The 27851-nt window shown below is 40.0% G+C and overlaps 1 protein-coding gene across 5 annotated transcripts in view; it reads right to left on the reverse strand.

The window, feature by feature from the left end:
* ABLIM1 (actin binding LIM protein 1) overlaps window positions 1–27851 on the reverse strand; it is a 193983-nt gene that overhangs the window by 127504 nt on the left and 38628 nt on the right. Inside the window, exon 1 of one of the 5 annotated variants that reach the window (XM_069020076.1) lies at window positions 17179–17332. The exons of 2 other annotated variants lie outside the window; for them this stretch is intronic. In XM_069020076.1, the coding sequence (XP_068876177.1) occupies window positions 17179–17218 (40 nt within the window). In that variant the 5' untranslated portion in view covers window positions 17219–17332. Of the gene's footprint in view, window positions 1–16725; window positions 16889–17178; window positions 17333–27851 lie in introns of those variants that run through there. 2 more of the 5 variants (XM_069020086.1, XM_069020085.1) reach the window with 2 other exon arrangements.

The raw sequence follows: 27851 nt of genomic DNA on the forward strand, positions 1-27851 counted from the left end.
TTGAAAAGACTATTTCAGTTGGAAGGAACCTACAATTAATTATCTAATTCAGCTGCCTGACCAATTCAGGGCTGACCAAGTTATTAAGGGCACTGTCCATGTCTCAAACACTGACAGGCTTTGGGGATCAACCACCTCCCTAGGAAGCCTGTTCCAGTGTTTGACCACACTGTCAGTGAAGAAATTCTTCCTAATGTCCAGTCTAAAACTTCCCTGGCACAGCTTGGAACCATTTCCACACATTCTGTTGAGCCCCATACAAATGGCCTCAGCCCATTGATCCAGCCTGTCCAGATCCCTCTGCAGAGCCTTCCTGCCCTCCAGCAGATCAACACTCCCACCCAACTGGGTGTTGTCAGTAAACTGATGGAGGGTGCACTCAATCCTCTCATCCAGATCATTGGTAAAGTTATTAAACAGGATTGGGCCCAGTACTGAGCCCTTGGCAGCACCACTGGTGACAGGGCTCCAACTGGACTCGAGTCCATTCACCACTGCTGGTTAGTCTCAGCTACCCAGCCGGTTCTTTTACCCAATTAAGAGTAAATAGGATCTTGGTGCTTCATAAATTTTCCTCCACCAGTCTGATTTACTTTCTGTCTCATCACTAGACTGTTTTTATGCTCTCAACATTTCCCCCCCATGCCTTCCTCATCCTCTTAGATTGCTTCTGCCTTCCTTTACATCCAGCTGATGCAACAGAAGCAGCCACTCTCACAAGTGATGCTTTAAATAAATATGGTTACATAAAGAGTTACTAACCTCATACAAGAGGTCACTTAGGTAATGTGGAGCGTTATCTCCTTTCCCTCAGGTGTGCCACTGTCACAGCCAAAGAGTGACCACTTTGCTAGGTTGCATAAGGTGTCATTGGTACAAGTCACAGGTGACAGTATCTTATACAAGAAGCAACATCACACAGTTCCAAGACTGTTTTCTCTTCAAAATTCCAGTGCTCTTTTGCCAGCAACTTTGGAGTTTTGCTAGTCCTGAATATCAAACATTTTTCCACAGATATCTTTGTATCAGGGCTGGCCTGAGAGAATCAAAGCCCTGTGCTGAACCAGGCCTTCTAGGCTAAGACAGATTTTGTTGCAGCAAACCGTGTGACTGGCATTCTCTCTCAAAGGAAGGACCCTTACCTCCTGCCCTAGACACAGAAGGGAAGGTGGCTCATCATTCTTTGGCCAAATGAACTCAAGAGAAATGCAGAATGAAGGTTCTTTCAGGGATTCAAGGCCACTTTTGAACTCCTTTTTTTAAAATTTTTCTTCAGCTTTTTGGGTGCTTATAACTGTCAGTATGATGCCACCATTTAACTTTGTGAGACAAGTTTAACCTCCCACGTCCCCATTATGAAAGGGATGGAATTTCAGGATGCAAGTGCTAAGTAAAAGCAAGTCATGGGTTAAATGGATGATACTCCAAAGGATCACCTCCTGAATATTAAATAGCTCTGTACCTGTTGATAATTCTTGATGTTCCAGAAACCTAAAATATGGGCCTTTCCTAATGTTTATGATTCCACTTATGATTAGCAAGGAAAATAATTACTGAGTCTCCAAATGCTTTGAACAGTGTCATTTCTAATCTTTGCTTGCAAAGCCAAATAGAAACAGCAAACTGTCCTTCAGCAGGGTTTATAAGCTGCTAAATCTTGTAGTACTTGAAGGACCATAATCCCCAAGCAGCACATGGCCTAAGAGACAGACTTACGTGTTTTGCATCTTAAAGTCACATACAGATTTAGTCCCAGGCTGTTTTCAAAAGGCATTCCACTGCTTTTATTGTAAGTGGGTGTGATTCTGATCCCAGTTGTTGCAATTTAAGTAAAGCTGAGGCACCAGACACCTTGCAGCCTTTCAGTTTGCATTATACATGGCACTGGAAAGCAGGACCACAATTCCCATCCTATTGAATAGTAGCACCCATACTGTAGGATGAAGGGAAAAAATCCATAGTAGTTATTTGCATTATCTATTGCAGCATAATGCTAAACAGAACCTGTCTCACTATCTTTGTGGTTGCTTACACTTGACTGAAGAGGTGCAGAATTGCAGATTTCCAGATTGATTTAAGCCCCATATAAATTAGAAGGCAGCTCCCAGCCTGCTATGATGGCAAGAATTTCATTGCAGTCCTGCACGGATTGATCATATAGCTGGTCACTGTTCATCCAAATAATTTTCAATTCTAAATTGTGATTTATAAAAATGCCTAATTATATGTAGATTTTTTTTTCTCCAGAATACCAATGTGAAAACTGCAGGGGCTGGCAAGGCAGAATGATACTTGCTTTTTCCATTTCACAGCTATATTACATATTTTCCCCATGTTTTAGCATCACTTTCATTAAAATGTTACTTTTAAAATAATTGATTACTCAAAAGCAGTAACTATCTGCAACAGCATGTGGGTTTGGGACAGTTCTCTTACACGTTGATGTTCATTAGGTAGAGAGCTGACCAACAAAAAGCTATTTGTACAGAAGAAGTGTTATATACCAAAGCAGATCTTTGAAAAATACTTGCCTACCAAATACAATCACTCAGCACTAACATTTTGAGAAGCTGGACAGAGTGACAAGCATATATCAGCTTTCTTCATCTGCTTAGTACAGACATAATTCCAACACATAAGCACTTCAGGTTATCAAAACTGAGGTCCATAAAGCAAGTCCTAGAAGATAAAATCTTTAAAATTTATCTGAAAGAGATTAACATTCATTGCCAATTTCTCGTTCACAGACAGGAGTTACCAGAAAAATTTTTTTAAAACAAATTTTAATGGACTGTAATAAATCAGTGTAACAAGCTGGTGAATTCCAGATACAAGTTCTCCCACCACTGATAGCTCTATTAAGGAATAAACTAAGGTTCAATATTAATTAAAACACAAACCAAGTTTTAGAAACTACTGGGAGGTACAAAGAGCATCGCTATGACTCTGTGCATATAACCACATTATGCTACATGTTGAACGCAGTTTTATTCCCCAATTTTTCAAGACTTATGGTAGAATTAGCAAAATAAATTAAAAGGATAATCAAAGGCATGGATTGGCTCCTGCACAAAGAGAATCTAAATAAGTTATGACTTCTTATCCAGAAAAAGGAGGCACCTGGATAAAAGATACAACAGAACCCTAATAAATTCAGAAATGAAAAGGAGATGAACACAGAAAGGTTTTTAATCACTTCTTCCAATCCAAGAATGAGGCAGCTTCAAATAATACTCCTTGGCAATAGGATGAAAACAAACAGAAGGGGACACAGTTTCATGTAAAACCCATAGGAAAGCTCTGAACACACTACTTACAGGACGCTGTGCTTTCAAAAGGTACTTTTCCAGCTTGATTACTTCTGAAGAGTACGGTCCCCTTTGTCCCAGAATGGACATATAGAGAGAGCTGGACCTATATCCACCAACTACTTCCAGATTTTAACTTGGCTTTCTGTTCTTCTTTCCCTCCTCTCTGTCAATCATAAAAGTATTTCTCCAAACTTGAACACACTTTCTGTCATACAGCATCTTGCTGCTACACAAAACAAGGTATCTGTAAAGCAGTTTAGCCTATTCACCAATCAAAAATCAAGATCTGATGGCAGTCCTCACTTACCCAGATGCTCAGGAGTGTCAAATAACTGCTCACACAAGTAGTAGTCATCTGGATTCAAGTAGGGCAGTTGCTTCAGCAAGCTCTGCTTGGGAATGAGATACAAGACATCTGCAATATCCCCATCCTCAATTACTGACATCCTTCTGACTGAATTTCGAAATTTCACTTTTTCCAGCACCAGTTCTTCACCTGAGCCACACAGCTTCCCAAAGCTGTTTAAGATGGGGAAAGATGGCATTTCTATTCAGAAGAAGCTAAGGAGAGCAACCTGTAGGGCACGCAGTCAGTCTACTACTCACGGCACACTGCCCTTTCCAATCCTTCTCTTTTTCTCTTATCCAGCAAAGGAGATTAAGGAAGATATATTTTTAGTGATTATCTTCAGGAGATTAGAACAGTATGCTTGATCAGGTGATTGCCATCTAAAACTATTGTAATCAGTGGAAACTCATCCCTGGGAATGCAAAAATCAGAAACAAAACCATAAAGAGTATCTGAAAATCAGATTAATATTCAGGACAAGAGAAAGAATGTAACTGAATTATGTAAGAGGATTAGTTTAACATCAAAAAACAGTGCTGTGTCAAAAATATTACAGAAAAGTCGTCATCATCATCATCATCATAAGCTACAAATGCACATCTGTGCATTTAATCTAGCATGGCCCTCTTCCATGCCAGGTCTGTCCACGTGCTACAGTGAAAATGCTGTAGCAAAGGTAGAGCACATTGGTCCTCCTTTTTCAGGAATGTACAAGCACTGGCCAGCACTACTTCATAAGCAGATTTCTTTCAAAAATCCTTTCTGCAGTTTTCACGGCCTATTGCAAACAAAAGCACTTAAGCTTTCCCCTAACCATTAAAGATTGGTTCACTTCTGCTCTTCCTCTCCACCTTCCTGTGTAGCTGACAGCAGAGGCTTTGCAGATACTGTGCCAACTCCTCCTGCTTCACTTACAAGAAGTATTTACATTAATCCAATTCCAGTGACTTGCTAATCTAATCATCTAATGAATATTTCTCCCTGGGTAAAGGCAGAGTTAATCATCAACAGGGCACTGGAAAGTCATAGGAAATTCCAAAGTGAAAGATATAAAAAAACCCCAACCTAACAAGATTCATCATCTGTAAGAGCAAGTTACAGGTAGACCCCAGACCTGGACATGCTCAGAGGCAACTTCAGACTCTCCACTCAGTGAAACTCACAGAGACAACTGTGCAACCAGTGTCTGGCCCAGGCTTTCAACTCCCCGTAACAGAAGTTAGCTACAGCTGCAAAATGACCTGGTGTAATCATTGCACTGCTTCCAGGAAGGCTTTTTCTAAGTTAGAAGGTGAAAAAACCTCTACCAATAGGTTTACTGAGCACAGTGAGAAACTGTCGCTTAATGCTTCCCTCAAAACTCAGAGCTCAAGTACTAACTCCAGATGGATAGGCTTTGAAGAGAAGACTGCTTTATTTACTGTTTCAAAGAGAAAATACCATTGCATAAATCCAGACTTTGATCATCTATTATTACACATCTTCTATGAGGTCAATTACTTCATATTTTTCAAGTAGTATGACTTTTGTATCAACTTGAAAACAAGTGTGTAGTCAAAGTTCTCCTTAAACAGCCACATTCCCGGATTTTCTAATCAATGGAGGACACAGTAGGACAAGCTAGAATAAATCTGTACTAATTTTAATGGGGTGATGCTAATGTATATTTGAGAAGAGCTGGCTCAATAAATATAGCAACTCCAGTTCTGCCTTAGAGTATCTTGTATCAGATCAGGGATCTCAGCAAATGCCATGTTTTAAGCATTCCTCCTAGGATTTGAAGCTTTGCAGCAATTTTTCAATCTCTCTCAGATTTCTCAACCTACTGACCTGCACACCACAGCCCCTCAGTGGAAGAGGCAGCTCTGAAATTTCAAAAGCTGCTACCACTGAGGGTGGATCTCCATTCAGTGCTTGAAGCAGAGGGATGACTCACAGGAGACACTGGATGAGTCAACACAAGTATCTCTCAGGCTAAGAATGGCACTTGTTACTGGATAATCGGGGAAGGATGTTGACATCTGACAACAGCAGTGCCAACCATCCAGCCCCAGGGGCACGTCAAGGTGGACTTCGCCCTTTGAGGAAGGTGAGGCAAATGCATGCATTGCCCAGGCATTAACTCTGCTGCAGAAGTTAATCCTCAGAGAGCAGAAAATGAGCCTGCAGAAACTGTTCCAACTGTGGCAACATTTGCTAAAGCTTGGCTGCCTAACACCCAGAAGAAAAGTCTGTCCTTCACTGGAGTTTGAACACGCTGGTTTAAGGCTGACTCCCCATTTTCTGCTGTGTCCATGCTGATTCCAACCTCCAGCTCTGTTCACCAAGACTATCATTACAGCAGCACTTGCAGTAAGAACGAAACCAGTATGACCTGTATATCTACTACAGAAGCACTCAGCCTGTGCCCGCTGTAGAAGAGTCTGATGTTACATCAAACAGTACAGCACAATCCAGTGTCCTTCCAGCACCAAAACACATGGGACCGGTGGGGGACGATGAACCAGAATTTAATGACCCTACCATGTCACAGCAGAAGCATCCTGCTTAATTAAAAATAAGATCCTCCCTCCCCTGAGACAGACTTTTTTAATGCTGCCCCTTTCCAGCCCTGGCTATTGCTGTCACTGTCTGAGAACTGCACCTTCAAAGACCACATGCCAGCTGCTGCTTAATAACACAAACCAATATGATTTTTGGATAGTTTGGTTTTTTTTTTAAGTACACTGTTTGTCTTCAAAGGCCTCGATCCTGTCAATATATAAGATAAGGGGACGATCAGTAGAAACAAGCAAAACAAGTCCAGGAAGCATCACAGTGGCTTCCCGACTCAGATAAAGGACTGTTTGGAGCACATCCTTGTGTCCAAGGCAAAGGACAAGGCCTGAGACAGCCTTGAACAACACACTGTTACTAAACACCGGGATTTAGCCTCAGTCTCAATCAAAAAGACAATGGCAATCTCCTACCACTTAAGTCAAGCTCTCAATTAAGTGGAAAAGATTGATTTCTGATGTTCTTGCTGAAGAGAAAAGAAAAAGGCACGAATCACAGGGGCACAACTCTGTCCTTATGTTTCATGAAAGAAAGTCTCAGGAATCCAGGGCGCTTAGCTCAGAACTAGCGTTGAGGAAACATTCTCAGGATCTGCCAAGTAGCAAAACCTGTTTAAATCACTGCCAATTCAAAGCCGTGTCTAATCCAAGTAGTCAGTGCTGGGATCTCGAGCCTTCACAGAGCACAGTGTGAGGTATGGGCACCTTCCAGGCTGACAGTTTTCACAGGGGGCTGGCTGGATAGGAGACAGGAATTGTGCAGAATAACTACTTTAAATATTTTATCTCATTTCCAACTTTATAAATATTTTATTTATAAGTATTTCCAGCCATCTCAAGACCATTTCCTATTCAATCCCCTCTGAATTCACCACACCAACTGGCTGCCTGGATGATAAAAATACATGCATGTTTCATATGCAACCAGGAATAGAAGCTTCTCTACTAATGCTCCGAGAACACAAGTAACAAAAAAATTTGACTGCAATCCACAAATACATTACAAAACAGAATAGCAAGCAGTGAATAATAGTAAAAACCAGACATCAAGGGCTAAATACACAGAAGAGGAAATATCCCTCCGTGTTTCAGAGGAACACTGAGGATTAGACTTGCCCTTCAGCAGAAATGTGTAGTGCACTAATGCTGTCTTAATTGCTTCTGCCATCAGAGTTAAACTTCTTGCAAATGCATTTCAGTGTGACTTTAGTCTTACATTGAAAGCAACAAAAAGCCCAATCAGAACCCCGAGAAACTGAAGTCAGTCACACTAGTTCAGCAAAACCTAGCTGCAAAAAATAATCAAAACAAAAATACAGGAAACAAGGTAAAACAAAATGAAATTTTTCTTTTCCCTCATCATACCACTTCAGAAGATAATACATCTATTGCACAGGTAGACAGCCCTAAATAATGTTTCACACATCTGTCCAAGGCAACAGGATTATCAGGATTACCTTCTCCATATAAGAATTCTCAAAGATATTGAGAGTAAGGAGAGAGGAAAAAGGGCCTTAATCTAAATGAAAAAGGAGCAAGCACTCTATCTTCTTTTACCATGAAACATAGTTATCCAAGCAGTAAAACAACTAGACCAGCAAATGATAGAAGAAAAAAAAAATCCAACATTCAAGTTCGCACACACAAAAAAAGAAGCAAAGCTTTACTTGTGGTAAAATTACTCCACACATGCAGCTTTTTCACTTTTGACACCCACTACTTACTTACTCAAAACTGCAGGCTGATGTACACTCAGTTATTTACTGTAAACTTGAGGAAACACTTCATCCCTATAATGAAGTCCAAAAAAATCCACATGCACATCTTAATTTCTTTACCTAAATGTCCAAAACAGGCAGTCATCTTCTGGGCATACTGACACAAGCCCTTCACCCCGTAGGGCTCCTCACTCAGGACCTGCTCACTCATGGCTTCAGCAGGAGCTGCCTTTCTCTGCAAAGTCAACCAACTACTGCTTGTTTAAGACTGATAAGATGACAGATCTTCCTCTTCCAATTTATCACCATTAATAATTCAGGTACTACATAAAATTTGCTGAGCTTTAAAAACCGGTAGTGCAAAGCTATTTTGTGGCTTTTGAAGTAATCATGTTTTAGTCCTTAAAAAGTCTCTCAGCTATTATATTCCAATAGTTTACAGAAAGTATTTTCAAATTGAAACAAAATCCATTCCCTTGCTGCACAAGAGGAAATTTTGTGGGGATTATGCTCAGGTCAGTGAGACATTTGAATACTCCCCTAGCTCAAACCCAGAAAGAGAATTACCACTACTACTAAAATGTGTTATTATGTAATGTTCAGGGTTTTCACCAATGACATGGACAGTGGGATCAAGTGCACCCAGTGAGGGTGGTGAAACACAGGTTGCCCAGAGAGGTGGTGGATGCCCCATCCCTGGAAACATTCAAGGCCAAGTCAGATGGGGCTCTGAGCAACCTGATCTTGTGGAAGATGCCCCTGTTCATTGCAGAAGGGTTTGACTAGAGGGCCTTTAAAGGTTCCTTCCAACCCAAACCACTCTATGATTCCATGATACTCCTGCAAGCGGACATGTCCACTGCTATGAGAACACCACTAGTTCATCACATACTACCATGCTCCACTTCTCAACGCTGTACATTTTCTGGGGACTGAAAACCCCAAAAGAGCCCAGGTACAAACACCATGGTGTTTTCTGGTAACTTCCAGCACGGTACGTTTCAGAAGAACTAAGGCACCACAGCCAGGAGCAACAGGAAGAAGGTATTTTCTCAGCACTCTCACTGGAGCATGAGGCCCATCTAATCTTGTTGTTATCCTGGCTGAGAAGAAAACACACAAGAGCTGACTCAGCAGTCCTGCTGCCAGACAGCTGCAGTGGCCACACATACCTGTCTCTGTTCTGTTCATCTAAGAAAATCCACTACAAACCACACCGATGTCAATGACATCTACTTAGCTAAATATTGCAGAGTGGCTTTGGCTGTAGTCTCTTGACTCAGGTGGTGAGGACCAATGAAGAATAGGTGTTCCTCACAAGCAAATATGCTTCCTTGTTTTCTGTCCATTCACTTAACAGTTGCTGCTTCCTCACTGAGACCATATCCACTCATGAAAAAACATTTGGTAGAGCTCATATAGGTACTGCTGATGGCCATATAAAGCACTGGTACAGCAGTGGTACTGCTGCACTTCAAAGAGATCTGTGTTAGTACATCTAGATGTAAATTTTATTCACAACAGATTGAAGAACCTAGTCACTAATATTTATTATTACTTCCTAGGTATTAATATTCCATATTACTAGATACTAATATTTAATATTACTTTAACATTTTACTGTCTGGCAAAGCATAAGATACGGTTAAAAAACAGCTATGGGGCTTTGGTATCTTTTATTGAGATAAAGGCTGTGAAGAACTCGCAGAGGTAGGAATTCTACAGTCCACAGGTCTCTACCAAGTTAGTTTACTGGTTTAAACCCACACAAGGTTCTCTAAGGCAAGCTATACTACTGCCTATGGCAGGAGGAACAGAAAGACCACAAAGCCACAAGGCTTCTCTGTGCTGGCAAAAACCAAAAAGAGTGACTAACTGAAAAGAGCTAACTCAGGTTAAAGTGGTATCAGAGGTAAAAGGATTTGTGTTATAACTCAGCTGAGCAACACAATTAAGCATGAGTGTCCCATACAGGCCTCTTATCTCATGCCATGTGACATTTTTTTGCCTCTGCTATTATAACTGACCTTTAAGTAATCATTAGCCAAACTCCATCAAACGCCTCTTTCTGCAGCACACACATGCAAATTGAAGCACTGCTACAAAGTCTGTCCAGTCCATGAAGTCTGTGAAGGTCTGTGTGAAAGGACAGTATCAAGTTCAAGTCTGAATAGGGTGTAGCTACGTTTGTATCATCGTACAGAGTCAAACTTCTATTCTTTGAAAAACCACCTGGGGATCTCCGGAGGTGGCACACTGAAAATCAGACCTGTTTTATACATCAACAGCAAGATCTGCATGCACAAGCCATTATGTTAAACTAACTTGGAAATAAGAAAGCAAATGTTATTTTATGTATTGCTTTCTTGGTATTCATTCCAAAACATACATGAAACATCACTTTGCCCTTTATTCTCCTGTTACAATTTGTAACCGAGAAAAAACGCAAGAGAAAACACAACTGCATTTCTATCTCAGACTTAACTAAGACCACACTGTGACAATTTCCTTTCCCAACTGATGACATTTGCAAAATCTTTCAGCTGAATTAAAGCATTGTGCTCAGCTTCCTGTTATCAACTATGTATGATAACTTCCATGGCACATGAGCCTTTGGTAACAAAAGCCCAGCTTTGCAGTGCATTGTAACGCTGGACAGGCAGCATAACAAACTCTTGGGAATGCTTTTCCCTTTGCTGTATGCTCAGAAACTGAATCTGACTCACTTCCCCAATCCCCAACAACCACCAAGTTTATCCTTCAGTGAAGCAGTGAGCAGAAAGATTAAACAAACAAAAAAATCTAAACAATATGCTTGAGATTACATCTAATGATCATTTTCTTGGACAAAGGAGAGCAACACCAGCCATCTACCTCCATGTGGAATTATTAGCTGGGCTGAAAAACTACAAAGAAAAACAGTACATAGAAAAATCAATCACCAAATGAAATATTTAAATGACATTAGGGAAAAAAGCCCTAATAATGTCAGCTAGTACTGTCTACTACCTCTGGAAGCCTTAAAGTGGGATTTGGGAAATATGCTGTCTCTGCACTCCCACAGACTTGCTGTTCATCCCTGAGCCATTCCCTTAATCTCTTCCATTGTATTTCCCCCTATCACTTTCCCCCTCACAAGGGATTTGTAACAATAGGTACATTAAAGACTGAAGTTTTCAGATTCTGTGATAATGGAAACTATAGAAGTACCACAGAGAATAACACTAGGGACTAACTGGTCAGCATTAAAAAAAAGAGGTCATGTAAAGCATAGCTGAGTGCTTCTCCTTGATCTTCATTACCTTTCAACTTCATTACCATATTTCTCAATGATTTTTCAATAGATAGCATCCCTTATTTAACACTAAAAGTGCTTACTTTTCATGGAAAATCACATTACTAAAAAAGGCAAAGAGTTAATTCTGTACATCTTCTCCGATATGAAAATTCCACTTTTAGTTATTCGCCTCCAAATAAGCAAAATCACTGTTACTGTGGTTGCTGTCAATAGAAGAGTTATCAGGTTATGACAAAAGGCCTGATTCAACCAAAGGATATTTACCTTACTTTATCCATTCCAGTGTTTATTTCAGAATAATCATGGAAAAAAATATCTCTGTTCACATCTATTTTCAGACATAAAATAACAGTGTATGCATTAATGGATCTGTCTATTGCATTATTAGAAGATGAGGTGGCTCAGCATTTTATTTCCTGGCAGTACAAGGCTAATCTATTGATCTACAATGTCAAGAACACTGCACTATGGATTCTTACAGCAAACCCAATCCTTTTAACTTACACATAGAAAAAAACAAGAGCAATTTCTGACAACTGATGCAATTTCATAAGCAAGATGTAGTGAAAGCTATATGAAATATAAATACAAAAACTGCTGCACCCCCAAGACTCTGTATGATTGAACAACTGACTCAACAACACAATCCAAGTGCTTGCCTATCCTAAAGCTTACAAATAATCCCATGACTTCTGTGGGGCTGACTCTATGCTTGAAGTCAAAAGAGGTGCCTCAGCCACTCTAGGGAACAATTAGCCAAAAGGATCCTGGCAGAAGCTGGCAGTCCTTCAGATCTTCAGTAGGAAGCTTTTTTCCTACTCCTCAGCAATGTTTAGGTGTCTTTTATTTAAAAAGAGCAAAGACTTTCAAGATAAATGTACTTCCTTTAATCATACTCTCTTCTTTACTTTTCCTTTCTTGAACTTTGACATTTTTCTTCCAGCTGAGAGAAGAAACTCCTTGTAACATCCTCTTTACAATGTAGACTTCACAGTAACTGAGACAGAAATATGTTGGGAAGCAAAGAGATCAAAGTTGAAACCTCAGTGTTCTTCCAGTCCTCAGTTTATTTCCTGTACCTTTGTAAAGAGTGACGTGTTACAAGGATGACATCAAAGAAAGCACCACTCCTCTTGTTATGTATTGAAATAAACTGGATATCATTATACTCTCTTTTGACATGTCATATAATTACAGAAACATACATTGTAACTTTACTCAAATGCTGAACAAAGAATTACACCAGAAGAAAGTCTTCTCTAGATCACTGCAGGGCTCCCTGAACATCTTAGTTTAACATTACCCCTTGTCTCCTAACACTGCATCTTCTGCTGTAGATGTAGCATCAGCACATGTGATCATAAGAATTGAGTATTTCTCTTGCTGCATCCAACTCCCAAATTCTCCAACATCATAGCCATTCTCAGAGCATGGCATAACTCCAAAAGGATAACTCCTGCAGTCACACTGCCCTGTTCTAGCATTAGTGAAGCTCTAAAAGAGATTCCTTCTTTGTACTATAAAGACTAATTTAAGCCCCTATCAGACGCCAGTAGAAACTGTTTGTCAATGTCCATCACAACTAAGAATAGGAGGTTACCTTTCTATATAGTGGAAAGTATGGCACTGCTACAGGATGCCAGAAATGACATCAGATCAGTTAATCCACTGCCAACATTCCTCATAAAAGCAGCTTCAAATATGCTGTGTTGGCTAACCTTTGTTTTCTAATTAAATAAATCCTACTGCACTGTTGAACCCTTCCTCTTGTGGTCAGCACTATCTTCTGGTTAAATCAGCTGCGCACACACACAAGTGATCAAGAGCCCTGTTAAAAACTAAGAAACTGTCAGTTAAGCAAAATTATCACTCAGTGAGCAGCTCACTTCTCACACAGGGATCACATTCTGTACAGGCAAAACTGAGGCAAGGACACATCTGAAAATGCACTGATGGCACAGACAAAACACTTGGAATTTGTTTCCATTTATTAATGGCTGGATATTACATATAGCATATACCAACTAGTATTTGATAGAGAGGTTTTAATCCCCTTGGGTATTTCATAGCTGCACAAACAGTTTGCTTGTATTTTACTGCCATTTTAGTGGAATTTCCTCAAACAAGAGCTGTAATCCTGCACCATCAGGAAAAGCATCAGTCAGAGAAACACGGCAAACTTCCAGAGCTGACAGTACATTGAAAAGGTGAAACATGCTCTTGATTTGACGACAGGTACAGCTGGGTTTGTTCTTTACCAGTGCCCCTCCACTCAGGACAAGCTGTTTAGGATACTTCCCTGATGTACCACGTTGTGAAGCTGTGCCTATCAAATCCTTTGAGAGTTATTCAAAGATAGCATTAAATCAAGAGTCTTGATCTTGCAGTGGAAGTGGAGGCCACTCACAATCTAGCAAGCTACAATTTTGAAAGAGGAAGTAGGAAATAAGGACTTACAACAGTGGGAAAAATCATTCCAGTGGTATCATAAACTACTGGAATGGTGAATGAGTCAAAAGAAGCACCTACAAAGAATTTAAGACCACTATTTTGACTGCTTGACTGATATTCACCATATTGTATTTGCAGCAATGATTTACAGCAGTATTTCTTCAGCAAGAATTTCTTGATCTTATCCTTCTACTGCATGACCAATGCCATAAATTAAGGTGTGTTTTTTTTAAGATCTTATGTGTCATGGGCTACTAAGAAAAGTCATTTTTCCAGCAGCTCAACTTTAAACACAAGTGTGGGATTTTAATTAATTTTAAATTAACTAGAGTATAATTTAAAGTCAAGATGGCCCTGGCCATCTCTGAGGATCTTCTGCTGCATTCTTAGCCATCAACATGGAGACTCTATAATTCCTGGTATTAAAAATACATTAAATACTGCATCTAGACAGTTACTTCATGAGATGCCTGATTCTTCAGTTTCTGTAGAATGTAAACAACTATTAATAGTACATACTAGGAGGGTGGTTGGTTTGGGTTTTTTAAGTGTAAACACTCCCTCAGCCTAGAGCAAAACTTACGTTTCCTTTTATTTGTGTTGACGTTACCACTGTGGTATTTGTTTAATACACAGATTTACCACTGACACAAATCAATGACCAAAAAAAAAATCCCTTTTCCATGCAGCTCAGCTTCAAAATCCCTTCTGGTATTAACACTCTCTAGGCATCTTCAATTTTTTTGGTCAGAGTTTTGCCTTGATTTGATTGAGAAATAGTTCTGCAATTAAGAATAGCTAAGCAACAATAAAAATAATTAAAAGAAAGTAGGCAAACCAGCCAACATGTCAGGTTGTGTGAATAAAAACTGATTGATGAACTTCTTCAAGCAGCACTAAGCAAAATTTTCAGATGAATCAGTTGAAACAGGTGCTGATCACAACAGCGTTTATCAGTGTAAAACCTTATGTTATAAACATATGTTGTGCATATTTTTAGACTGAAACTAGTTGGCAGCTCCCAGTTATTTCCATTTTAACTATGAATGAATTAGAAGATAATGCATCATTTTGTAGTGGTTTTCTGATTGTTATTGAGTTTCCCCCCCAACATTTATGCTTTCTTTGAAATCCAGATCCTCACAGTACTGTTCCTGGAGTCAATTAATTGATTCTGAATAAGGAAAAAATTTCAGTTCTCCTGCTGCTTACTGGGTTATCATCAGAATGAGGTCAAGCCTTCCACCTCAAAATAGACAGCTGACACAGAGAATGAGGGGATCACTTTTCTAGAATGAGAAAAGCCAGCATGTGAAACTGATTAAAAATGGAAGTCAAACTAAACAACCTGTTTTCATTACCCACTTTAATAAAGTGACAAACAATTATCTCTCTGTATATTAGATTTCAAGACAGCTTGACTCCCCTACTAACGCTAGGGAAGGGAAAGTGCAAACACCTACAGAGCAGCAGGGAGAAGAATCAATTGTCTCCCCTGTGCTTTCTCAGTGTGGTAATCAGAGTTTATCTACTAGGAGCCAGCAGGGAGAAGAGATTTCCATCCCCATCCAGGAGATCACCAGCACCAACCAAAGCAGGCAGAGGTACAAGCAAGGCTTTCCCAGTTCTCATTGTATCTGGTCAGGAATGGAGAACCAGAGATTCAGTGTAACCTCACTCTAATTAATCCCCACAGGACAAGGGGATCAAATATTCATTTGATTAAATTGACATAATGATGTGGTGGTTTCCCACATCACAGCAATATCATAGAATCAGAAAAACACAGAATCATTTAGGTTGGAAAGGACCTCCAGGATCATGGAGTCCAACTGTTAACTCAGCACTAACCATGTCCCCAAGTGCCACATATATGAATATACAGAAACGACAGATTTTAACCAAATGCTCAATGCTAACCAAATGCATACTCTGCTGGGATTAATTTATATGAATATAATAAAGAAAAAAATATTTTTTGATTTTAAAAACAAAGTAAGAAAGAAATAAGGCAAGAAAAAAGAATTTTGCACACTTGATTCAGGCACCCATTGAGAGAAAGTACAGAAATAAAACTGCTATATCTAAATCAACATTAGGTTAAGTGTTTGGCCTATGAAGACTAACTAGTAATGGGAAAAAAACGTAATTTTTTGTTGTTATAAAAAGTTGGTAGAAAACTTGGGTTGTATTTTTCTGTTGTTTTGTTGGGTTTTATTTAAGGTAAAGTGACGCTTTTCATAGATAGGTGTACACAATTCTTCAATATGTCTATCTGTACATTTTTTTAATGGCCTATAAAGGTAGATGGTATCTGTTTTTAAGAGACAAATATTGGATTAAACAATACAAAGAAGAAAACAGGACTTTACTTCTTCCACTTCTAACCCCTGAAATCAAATGGGCACCCCAAGGGTTTATTTATCGGTCCAAGCATAACAGAGAAAGCAACTACCCACACTTGAGTTACCAGGAAAGCTAAATATATTTTTTATATTTATGCCACCCTCCCCCACCTTTATCTAAGACTGTGGTATAAAAAAAGAGGAATGTTTACTAAGCAAACTAAGAGTCGCATGCCTCTTGGATGCAAAGAGCATTCACTTTGTATCACTCACCAGCAAAACTGTGCTGAATGTGCTTTCGGTGTGTAGAAGCAAAGTGCCTTGAGTCTCACCTCACTGCAGGTTGCTACACGTTGGCACCCCGTGCTGCACAGTCATACCTGCAGCACCTCTGCACCAGGGAAAGGCACCACACACCAGCAACAGGAACTGAACACCCACCCCACCTGTCTGCTGTGTAGGGACAGCAGAAGTGGCAGGTGGCTGCAGGACAGACAAGAATTTGTAGGTGTGCTCAGTCAGTAACACACAGATTGCAAAAGGCTTTGTCAGGTTAAACACCAAAGAAACCTCCTCTCAAAAGCACCCTAGCACTGACAGGTTATCAGCTTTTCATTCAAAGCATCAATTAGCAATACTCTGAACTCTTTTGCCACCTGCCACTACAGAACTCTAAAACCTCTTTTTGCAGAACTCACCCCACAGCAACAGCATGTTGTCATCATCTTTACCTAGATGGGAAACTTCAAAAGACAGCAGTGAATTATCTCTTACAAAAATACACAGGGAGCCAGAGCTGGATAAAATGCCTGTTAAATTCCACTGAGTTGTGCTCTGCTCCCAACATTCAGATATCCATTCCAGAGAAGCAGCACATGGGTACATGCACACACTGTTCAGCCAAGTAACAAAGTCCACTGTTCATAAAACACACCAGGCTGGGGGGAGGAGTTTAACTCTTAAATCAGTTAAGAAAAACAAACTGAAATAAAGAAACTGCTTTTCTTATCAGAAAGATCCCAATTTCAGTCCAACAGAAGTTCCTCAGCCTGATTTCCCTCTGTAAATCCAAGAACCACTGTCCTGTGGATGGCTTAACCTGTCATTTATCATTAGAGATTTACATAGCAGAGCATTAGCCCAGGACAAACCTTTGCCGTTTGCAGAGCTCTGATGTATTTCTAGTTCCATTTGGGCTCGCAGGCAGTATTGCTCCTGCACCTCAAAAGCTACAGCCTCGCAGAGAACGGATGGCAAGCTGGAGGAACAAGTGAGAGCCTTCAGAGGTGGGTGGCTCACTCTATGGCTCCACTCCTACTATTTCCTGGGTTGAACAGTATGAAAGGGAGTGGCCCACGCAGAATAGGTGTGTCTGTGTTCCCAAAAGTTTAAAGGAAGAGTAAGTATTTTCCTCTAGATATTATTCCATTACTCACTGAGACCTTGGTATGCCGTCTTTCAAACAGGGACGTCTTAAGGTATTGACCACCTCAAAGCAGGTGATATTACTGATAACTTTCTTTTTCACACAAAAGGATCCTAACCAGAAGCCTTAAAGGTTGACTGCAAACGGAGTTGATTTTGTCCTGAGACTGTTTTCTGTCTGTTTTACTCTGCACCTCATCTCCACTGCACTGCTGCTGTTTCATGGCTATATTGCACCTAAACAAAGGAGGAAGAGCCTGTGAAAGAAGCACTGTTATCCATTTTCACACACACTTGGAGCAGGGAAAGCTGAAGTCCCAGGCATCTTCCCGCTGTTCCCACAACACCCCTCCCGGACAGAGGCAATTAGGCTGACTGGTAAGTGCAGACTTCCAGGCATTTCCTTCTGCGCAGTTGCACATACCCAGAGACAAACTGTTCCTTGAGCAGCTGAATTAATGAATCTTTTTGCTCTGATTGATTTGCGTCCAACATCCTCAACACCCACCGGGTTTGCCCTACCTCCTTGTAACATCCTCTTGGCAATACCATACCCAGAATTACTTTCCAGTTCCTTTCCACTTGTCTGCTTTCCCAGTTCTTTCCATGTCCATTAAATCATCCATAGAACCCTTAAGCTGTCGTCTTTAACTGCTTCAGACTCTTTAATTTCTGCTTACACCTCCTGAGCTGCACATTCTCTTCTTTCACTCTTCTTCCCCTGTACCCATGCTAATGGTTAGTACCTTAAAGTTCTGTTCCCCTGGAAGGAAGAGAGAGAGAAGACTGAAAGAGAAATTGTCTAATCCTCATCCTAGGAAATTTGAGTGAAAAGCAGCCAAACACAAGGTGCAGAAACTGACAACCTGCAACCTGAAGGCCTCTCTAGAACACACTTACTCTCCTCTGTGTATTATTAGGGACTCAGAGATGCTGCTGAAACAAAATCCCATTTTATCATTGAGATTTCACTTTACATGACCAAAAATTATCACTTCTCTAAACATGAATGAAAAGATGCCAGAAACATATAAAAACTTTTGGGTTCTTGGTTGGGAACTGCTAAATATGACCGAATTTTGGCCAAGTACTTTTATTCCCTCCTTCAAACACTAAATCCTGCATTTCCTGGACTCCTGACTTCATTTTTCCCACAATGAATTGTCATCTTCTCAGCCAGCTTGTTAAAAATACACAGTCATTCAGATGCACAGACAAATGTAAACATGGGCACAGAACCTGGTCTCTCTACCTTTATTCTCAGCCTGACATTGTTCTCCTGTGGTTTTATAAATTTTATTTGCTGCCAAATTAAGTGGAGTGCAGGACAGGGTGTTTACTCCATTTAGACTTTAACATGCCTGACTGAAAATGAATAGCTCATCAGAAACACTCTTTTCTTTCCATCCCCATTCTTCTTTTTAATAATCAAAGCACTCCACACTTTAATTACCATTACTAATCCTCTGACGTGGTAAGCAGATACAATTATTCCTGTTCTACAGACAAAAAATTATACTATATTCCCAGGAAGTGTTGACCACTAAAATTTATTTATTTTATTTACTCTGCTCCTAGATACAACTGAGTATTGTGTTTCTGTCCCAGATAAAATGGTGAAAAGGAGCTCCGTGGGTCCAGAAATAAGTCCTTCTGTCCTCCTGAAAAGACAAGTTCCTCAAGTTCACCAGCGTGGTTTCTTCAGTTAACCACATTTATGTATTTTTTGCTTAGGTGAAGAGGTGAAGAAGGAAGATGAAAGGATTCAATATACATCTCTATTTTGTACAAGTCATCACGTTCTCAGTAGCTCAGTATTATTAGTACCTACAACATTAGACACCATATTCAAGACAGGTACAAATATAAGTCATCTGTATGGCCATTTACATACATAAACATCACCTCTCTAATGCATATGATTACATATTCACTTTCACTTATGTCAGTTAACTGACCATACCTTGTAGCTTTGTATAACCATGATTGCTTCTCATTGTACAAGCTCTGAGTTACATCTCAGGACCTTCTGCTTCCTAAAGCTGAAGGTCCAGTCTCCAGGCAATTCAGACTGTTTGAAATCTGCCAGTGTGCTGCCATAAACACTGTATGTTGTTCTCATGAAAAAAAGAACATGTAAATCTTGCCAAGTGACAAGACTTGGAAATACTGCAGTCTATTATGCTCAGCAGAGAGATGTTTTTGTTGGCTATTAAAGCTCAGCTGAGACTTTCTGGCTGTTAGTTCTCCATCAATTTCATTGGATTTAGTTTATTCCATCCTACACAGTTCTCAGGCTTATTGTAATTCCTACAAAGTGATTGAGAATAATCAATCCCTGTGCTGCAAGAGATACACAGAACTACACTGCTGCCAGAAAAACAAAAAAGACAACAGTGTTCTCCATGACTCCATCACACAAACCAACAATTTGACATTCCTTGAATTTAAAAGTTTGTTTGTACAATATCCATTTTTTTAATTGCCTTTTTTTCCCCTCCAGACTTCATGTAACCCAAACAGAAGCTCTTGCATTCATAAACTACCTACTATCAGAAAAACTCTTAATCAAGAATGTTATCAGTCACGTCAGAAAACCACAGATCCATGAATTGGCACATTCCCATGGCACCTAGTGGGAGACAGGCAAGGCATCAATTTTGCCTTCAAGATTCAAAAGAAGTTCTTCCTAGATGACATTGGACCACGTTAGCTCAGCCTGCTCCCTGGAAGATTTTATCCCTGTTGACATATTCTTTCCATGCTACAGATGAAGGAAACACTGGGAAAACTGAGTGATCTTTCCAGGACAACAAATCTTTGTGCCCAGCTTAGAGACTGAATCGAGGTCTCGTGAATCCCAACCCAAAGGTCCAGCCATCACACCTCCTATTTAAAGAAAATTATTTATTAAAAAAAACAAACCACAGAAGGGGAAAAAAACACAAAACAACCAGGGACTTTAAAGGGTACCAGTAAGCTGTTACCAAAGGAAATGAACTTACCCTGTTCCCTCATAGCTTATCTTCTTACATGTTCTCACTTCAAGCCCCACGTAAGGAAAAATGCCCTTACACAGTCCCTGTGGGTGCCACAGCCTTTTCACCAGAGCTGGTTCATAAGTGACAGCGCCACAACCAACACATCACTCGAGCAAAATCACATGCAGACTCTTCCTCACTATTTCAGCAAACAATTCCCCTCACCTCCCAGTATAGGCTGACACTCCTGATTGCTGGTAATTCTTCTCATTTACAGTTTCCAGGAGTGATTCCTCCAGATTTTTTGCTTCATTCTTTGAAATTATTACATCAACGTCATTGTCTCTGCCTTGCAGCAGAAACAAATATAAAATAACTTCCTCAGTGTTTGCACACAGCAATTATTTTCAAGTGTAACTGCTTAGAACAAGTATTATGCCACGTCTCCTGTGCTCCAGAAAAATGAAACTTTACAGACATATAAAGTGTAGCCAAGCAAACACTCCTTTCTTGTGCATTTCTAATTTCATCCTAATTATAGCATTTTACATGCATTTATGTACCTTTCATCCTAGGGTATCCCAGAGCATTTTGTGAACTGTCACATGGTTTTAAAAGGAGGCTTATATTAACCCAGAGCTACTCATACCAGACATCTCTAGAATCCAGTGCAGCAGCCTGTAGATAAATTCATTATGAGAGAGACTGGGGCCAACGGCAGAACACTGAATCTCTGTAGTTAGATAAAGACCCTCCCTCCCCCTTCAGACATCATTTGAAATTCTTGCATATCAATTTCATTTGATGATCTCAATGTTTTAAAAACATTAATTAACTTGTACAGTATTTTAATTAGTTAAGGCATAAACAAAGATCTAAAACCTGCAACAGGAAGTGCTTAAGGGAAAAAGCTTTAGAACAAGGGCAAATACTCAGAGATCCTTCTAGATTCTTTCTCACATTGCAAAAAAATGCTGATTCAGCTTTAGACTACCTCCAGATCAGTGTTTAACAGCTACTAATGCACCTATTTTCCACATTTTTTCTAATTCCTTTTGGAATATGTCCATGCTTTTTACTGAATGAATTTATTAATGAAGCAGTGAGCTCCATTCTGTATTCTAGTGCTGTATGAAGAAACGCTTCCAAAACAGCTTTTGTTTTGATTTGATTGAGGCCAAAATTCTTATAACCTCAGGAAAAAGAAAAAAAAAAATCAAAAATTCTCAACATGTTTTTCTGCACAAAGATTCTACAATATTTTATCATGTCTCTCAACAGCGCTCAGTTTTACAGGTAAATAAACATAGGAACTAATTTTTTCCAGCAAAATAATCTGAAACAAGGCTTCACATCTGCAAGAATACAAGTTGTTTATTTTTAGATGCCTAATTTTAGGCAGCTCATTTTAAAAATTCCACCCATACAGATGCCAAGTTATTTTCCGAGGTCACAAACTGAGGCAGTGACAGCCCTGATGAAAAAGCCCAGGCATCCTTCTCCTCACAGTCATTATCAGAAGGCAAAGAGAAGGGGTAAATTGCACACTCCCCAACATATCCATGCAGGAAGGAAGGAGACTGAGTCAATTCTACTGGGATTTCAATCTACGCTTGTTAGAAATACAGATATTCCAGTCGGGAGACACTGAGCTTTAAATAGCTTCTAGACTAAAATGGCAGCCTTCCATTACACTTCATTTCAAGATTTCCTTAACAACTTGCCTTTCCCTAAGCTAAGCTTAGTGTTTGTAAAGCCACAACATGTAACATGTAACCTTCCTCTGCTTTTCCATGCTCAAAGGTAGCTTGGAAACTTGCTGATACTGATTGCTTTCCCCTGACCTGGCTTTTAATTCAGGCGCCAGGCAACGGATCACAAATGGATAACATGAAGATAAAATATTTGGCAGACAATGGACTGTCACACGCTTTCTGTTGCCAAGAAACAAAACAGGATGTATTAGAATTATCTCATTAATTAACTTTTCTGTAATTCTATTTTTTATTGGCATCTTGTTGGTTAAGCAAATGGTTTTTCTTTCAGAAGGAAAGTGTGTGAAGCCTAAACAGGTACTTTTAATACATCAAAGGCTGGCATTTAACAGATCTTTACAATAAATAACTTTGGGCCAGATCCTCAGCTAGTTATAGTTGATTTTGCTTCCTAATACTAAAACAAACCCCTTTCTTTTTGAAAAATATTAGGTTAGTGGAGGGATCAGTTTACATCAGCTCACAATCTGAATCCTAATTTTCTGCCATCTTTTTTCCTTCAGCTTCAGGGAGTTACTAAATGATTTACTACAAGACTGAAATCATCTGTTGTTTCATTAATTGCTTTTAAAAAGTTGAGTGCAGATTTTTTTGAATGCTCCTAACTTTGATACATGTTAACTGCAACTGTGATCCACTTGCCAAACAATCCTCCTGGAAAAGAAAATTATCCAGATTCTGTCAGTGGCAGAATAATGTTTACATCCTTAATTTTTTTCCAAGGAGGACTCAACCTTTCAAGAAGTCAGCTAAGACCTAAATGAAAGGCCTGGCTGAGGGATTAATTCGCAGTGAGTAATAGCTGTAATGATCGTCAGACAACAAAAAATTGGTCTTTATTACATTAAAATAAAGCCTAGGTCTGTAAGCACTGTCCATGAAAAAAAGCTTACTGATGCTCCCACAGGTATTTTGCACATGTGAATATTTGCTACAGCAAGTTAAACCAGACCAGAAATGCTGAAGACTTCTTTTAGTGTACACCACTATGAGCACGGCATAGTTTTGAAAAAGACAATTTAAACAGTGCCTCCACTGTTTTCTTTAATGTCAGTGAAAACTTTTCTTATGCCCTGAATATTGTTAAGAGTGAGGCAGGGTTCTGTTTATGCTCTGCAAAGAGATGCAGAAAAACAGGGAAGCAAACCCGGTTTTCTCTATAAATCCTGTGTGAAAATGTAGACGTTTCTAGCCCACAGCATAAGCAGCGATAGGCAAAAGTCAATATTGCAAATGTTCTTCTTCAGACTTAACAAAGGCAGCATTATCTGTGTCAGGATTTTTAGTACAATACATCACCCACAACTGTCAGCTCAGGGGCTCCTCAGGCTGTGACACGATACACCAGGGCGTGAGCAGTACTCAGTGTTGTGGGTTCCTGAGACTGTGCCCATCCTCAGCAGTCAGCCTCCCACATGGCATGGCAGGAGTCTTAAAAATGGAAGTTTATTTAATTTAATGGTGTCTCTGTGACATTACATCCTTTGCAAGAATGAAAAGAGTATGCTAATGTAATCTCTAAAGTGAAGAGTTCACTGTTCTTTCGTGTAAGAAAATGAGGTGTGGGACTGAGAAGAAAAGTGTCATACCGAGAAGGAAGGAATGGATGCAACTTCCCAGTGTATCACATCTGTCTGTCAGCAATCATAGACTGTCACACCCCACAACTCCCTACAGAACCTGATGGAGTTCCAGCTTAACTTGATCAGCTTCTGTAAGAAGTTGTATAGTGAGGTAGGAACTGGACTCTTCTCCCAAGTAACAGACAATAGGACAAGAGGAAATAGCCTCAAGCTGTGCCAGGGAAGGTTTCAACTAGAGATTAGGAAAAGTTCCCCACTGACAAGAGTTGTCAAGCACTGGAACAGGCTGCCCAGGGAAAGGGTGCAGTCATTGACCCTGGAGGTACTTAACAGATCTGTAGATGTGGCACCTGGGGACGTGGTTTAGTGGTAGATGTGCCAGTGCTGGGTTAACAGCTGGACTTGATGATCTTAAATGTCCTTTCCAACCTAAATGCCTCTATGATTCTATGTAACATTTACAAGTTCCATGGGAAAGCATGGTGTAGGGATTTAACTTTCCTCTAGCTCCTATACTAAATTTATTTATGGGATGTTCATAAACTTCTTTTGTCACAACTTCATTCATTATTTAAAACGTCTCTTTCTTCTCCCTTCATAAGTATCATACACTTTTTTGATGTATGGCCTGACAGGTATATTTCTCTTTGACTAAACTAAAGCAACACATCCCTGTTTAGAGACCTACCCATCACCATCCTGTCATCAACAAAGGCATCCGAATTCTTCTCTACAGTCATTCACACCCCAGTAAACTCAAACTTTACAGCAAAAATCCTTCTTCTTAGTCCCCAAGCACACAAAGGTCTCTTTCTAGGTAAAATTGAATTTCAACCAATTGCTAGAATCCACAAGACAGTTTTTGCTTGGTTTAAGTACAGATGCAATATGTTGGGAATATTAAAAATGAGAACAAATGAACAGTATAGTCCAACAGAAAAAAGAAGCTGCTTCTTTAATAACTTGGAATTGCTTAGATAGATCACAAATACATCTGAAGACCAAGGCTCAAAAATGTGCTAGAAGGGAAACATCTCAAACAGTTACAGGTTTTTATAGTCCTACATTTGCTTTAAGTATATAGCACTGTTAATAGATAAGAATACTGGAAGAATTCAAATGATGCCTTATAGCTTTTTTTTTCTTTGCTGCAAGGCATTTTTTATCTCAGCCTGTTGGATTATGTTAAAAATGTTTTCATTAAATTTTTACCACCACTGGTATTTCTACATATGAGATGTGACTCTAGACTAAGAAATTTCTTTCTTTCAGTGGGATTAAAGCAAGGTGATAAAGAAACCTAAACAAAAGGAGTTTTTACAACCATAAATTTAACATATGTCTCATTAATAGGCTCAATGGAAATATCAGTAGTGAGTAAATAATGTTGGGGGGCAGTGTTGTTTGTTTATTTTGGTTGTTCTTCCTATTTTGCTAGGGTAAGCAGAGAAAACGGGAAGTGTGAATGTAACAGACCTCAGGAGTATCTGCACTCAGTTATTTAACAAATAAGCAGTAAAGTTAAACAGTAGAAATATGCAGGATTAAAACTGACAGCAGAATTAAAACTGATAGAGGTTGTTAAGGCAGAAGAAAGGAAGATTTATTCTACTTTTAACTCACATTCACAGGCTTTCATACCTGCATGTTTTCTTTAGAAGTAGGGCAATGGCAGTTGCTTCTAGTTAAAACACACAAGGGATGCCTCACAGACTCAGTGGTTCTATTTATTTATTTATCACCTGTGCTTCAAAGGACAGCAAATGAGAACCATGTCCGCTGTTACCTGCCATATCTAAGCAGCAATTCCACATTGCTATTCCTGTTTCTCAGTGCCCCATGCATTACAAACCACACACTAGGAGCACAGAGAGCTCATCTGAGTGCAACTCCTTATTCCATTCTTCCCAAATTTTCTGCTACAGCAAGCAGAAATCTGTCAAGGACTTACACGTAGGACAAGAGACCAAAAATATTGAAATTCACATGGACCATCGCTCATTTGTCAGGTCATTCACCACAAGGAGGACAGAGATTAAAAGGAAGAGCCCTGACAAGCAAGAGCAATGAAGGGGGATGGAGAAGGAGATCATTGCTTACGTGAATGCTGAAACTCCTGTGATGTCAGATCCTACCTCATGGCTTGTGCTTGCTTTTACAAGCAGCCCACTGATAGCCTTACTGTCACTTAAGATATGAGCAAGGATGATAAGATTTCAGCCTAAAAAAAGTACAGCCTGTGCCTACTGAGTGCAGACCACAGTGTGCAGGTCGGATTGCTGAAGGGCAGGAGCCCCTGCATTCAGCAGTCTACTGTCATCAGATTCCTGGAACCTCAAAAGAGAATCACAGTGTAAATCCAGCTAGAAGGGACCTCTGGAAGTCTCTAGCTCAAGCTTCTGCCCAAAGCAGGGCTAGTTCCAAAACTTGATGAGCTTGCTCAGGGCCTTTTTCCATCAATGTCTGAAAATCTGCAGAGATTGTACAGCTTTTCTGTGCAATCTTATCAAGGATTTGGACACATGCATTGTGAAGAAGGATTTCCTTCTATTTAGTTGGAATTTCTCTTGGTGCACTTTGCGACTGCTGTTTTCTACCCTTCCACTATGCCCCAAGGAGAGTGTGGGAAGGGGTTTATACAGAAAACATGATCCACTCTGGTAGTTGAAACCATCAATTGTACATGCATTCTCTTCCCCAGGCCTACACAAAGCCAGTGCCTTCAGCTTCTCCTTGTAGGTCCCAAGCTCCAGATCCCTAATCAGCACTCTGCTGCAGTTGCTCATTTGTCAGCATCTTTTTTGCACAGGAGGGTGAGTGTAAAACTGGAAAAAAATTGGAAACTATTCCAGAGGAAGCCCTCAGTGCTGAACATAAGAGGAGCAATCACTTCCCTTATCTGCCAGCTATGTTCTGCCAAATCTTGTAAATCTTACTCTACTCTGCAGCAAGCTTTCAGTGTCACCAGGACACACTGTTGACTCACATTCCTGCCCCTCAGGACCTGCCAGTCTTTTTCTGCAGAGATGCCACCCAGCCAGCGGCTCCCAGAACAGCAACCACATCCAGTGTGCAAGACTGCTGCTGTCTTTGCCATCACACATTCCTTGCTGGCCCATTCTTCCAGATTGTTGAAGTCCCTCAGAACGGCAGCCCTGCTCTTCCTGCAATGCCCTGACTGTTTCTCCCAACCTGATGTCACACGTGAACGTGCTGAGGGGACATTCTGCCCCACCACCGAGGCCACTGATGAAAATGTTGGACAGAGCAGCTCCAGCATCATGCCCTTAAGTACCCTGCTTGTCACAGGCTGTTAGCTGGACACTGATGCTTTAAGCCTGAAGGCCTAACCAGTTTTCCACAAACTGTGCAAGTCCACCCATTTGGTCCATAATCCCCAGTTTGACTATGATAATGCTCTGTGATATCAATTTCTTTGTGCAGTGGCTGCGAGAATAGCGAACACACATCTCAAATCTGCCTCCCTGCTACACACCAAAGTCCAGGCAGAAATGGAAACAATCAACACTTGTGTCACCAGCTGAGAATTCCTCCCTGTCCCCTGTATTACTACAATAACTTACTCCTTCTGTCCATCTTTTTCCTATTATATTCACTGAAGGGATACCAGCAAGGCCTTTTAACACCTCGTTCTCCTGTTATTAATTAATCTGCTCTCCTGCAAAGAACAGAAGCAGCTAAGATGTGGTCTGTTCCTTCCATTTAAAGAATGCATTGTTATAGTCAGCCATCCATCCTGGATGAATCAGAAAACAATTCTACCCTTCAGCCTCTGAGAACCCTTGGAACGATATTAAGAAGAAAAATTAATACAAGCAAATGAAATTTAGATGGCATTTAACTGAGCACTTAGTCAGCAGTTTATGTACACTGGTGACACCCACACACCAATTCTATTAATTTTTATCATGAGTTTCACATTTGCTCCATGACAAATCAAAAGTGAAAAAAACCCCACCCAAAAAATAGCTGGCCTTTTAGCAGGCTGTTTATGTGCACTAAAGGGATCAGAAGCTGCACTCAAGGTCAGCTGTGCTGC

The sequence above is a fragment of the Aphelocoma coerulescens genome, chromosome 6 (assembly GCF_041296385.1).
Source record: "Aphelocoma coerulescens isolate FSJ_1873_10779 chromosome 6, UR_Acoe_1.0, whole genome shotgun sequence".
NCBI classification, from domain to species: Eukaryota; Metazoa; Chordata; class Aves; order Passeriformes; family Corvidae; genus Aphelocoma; species Aphelocoma coerulescens.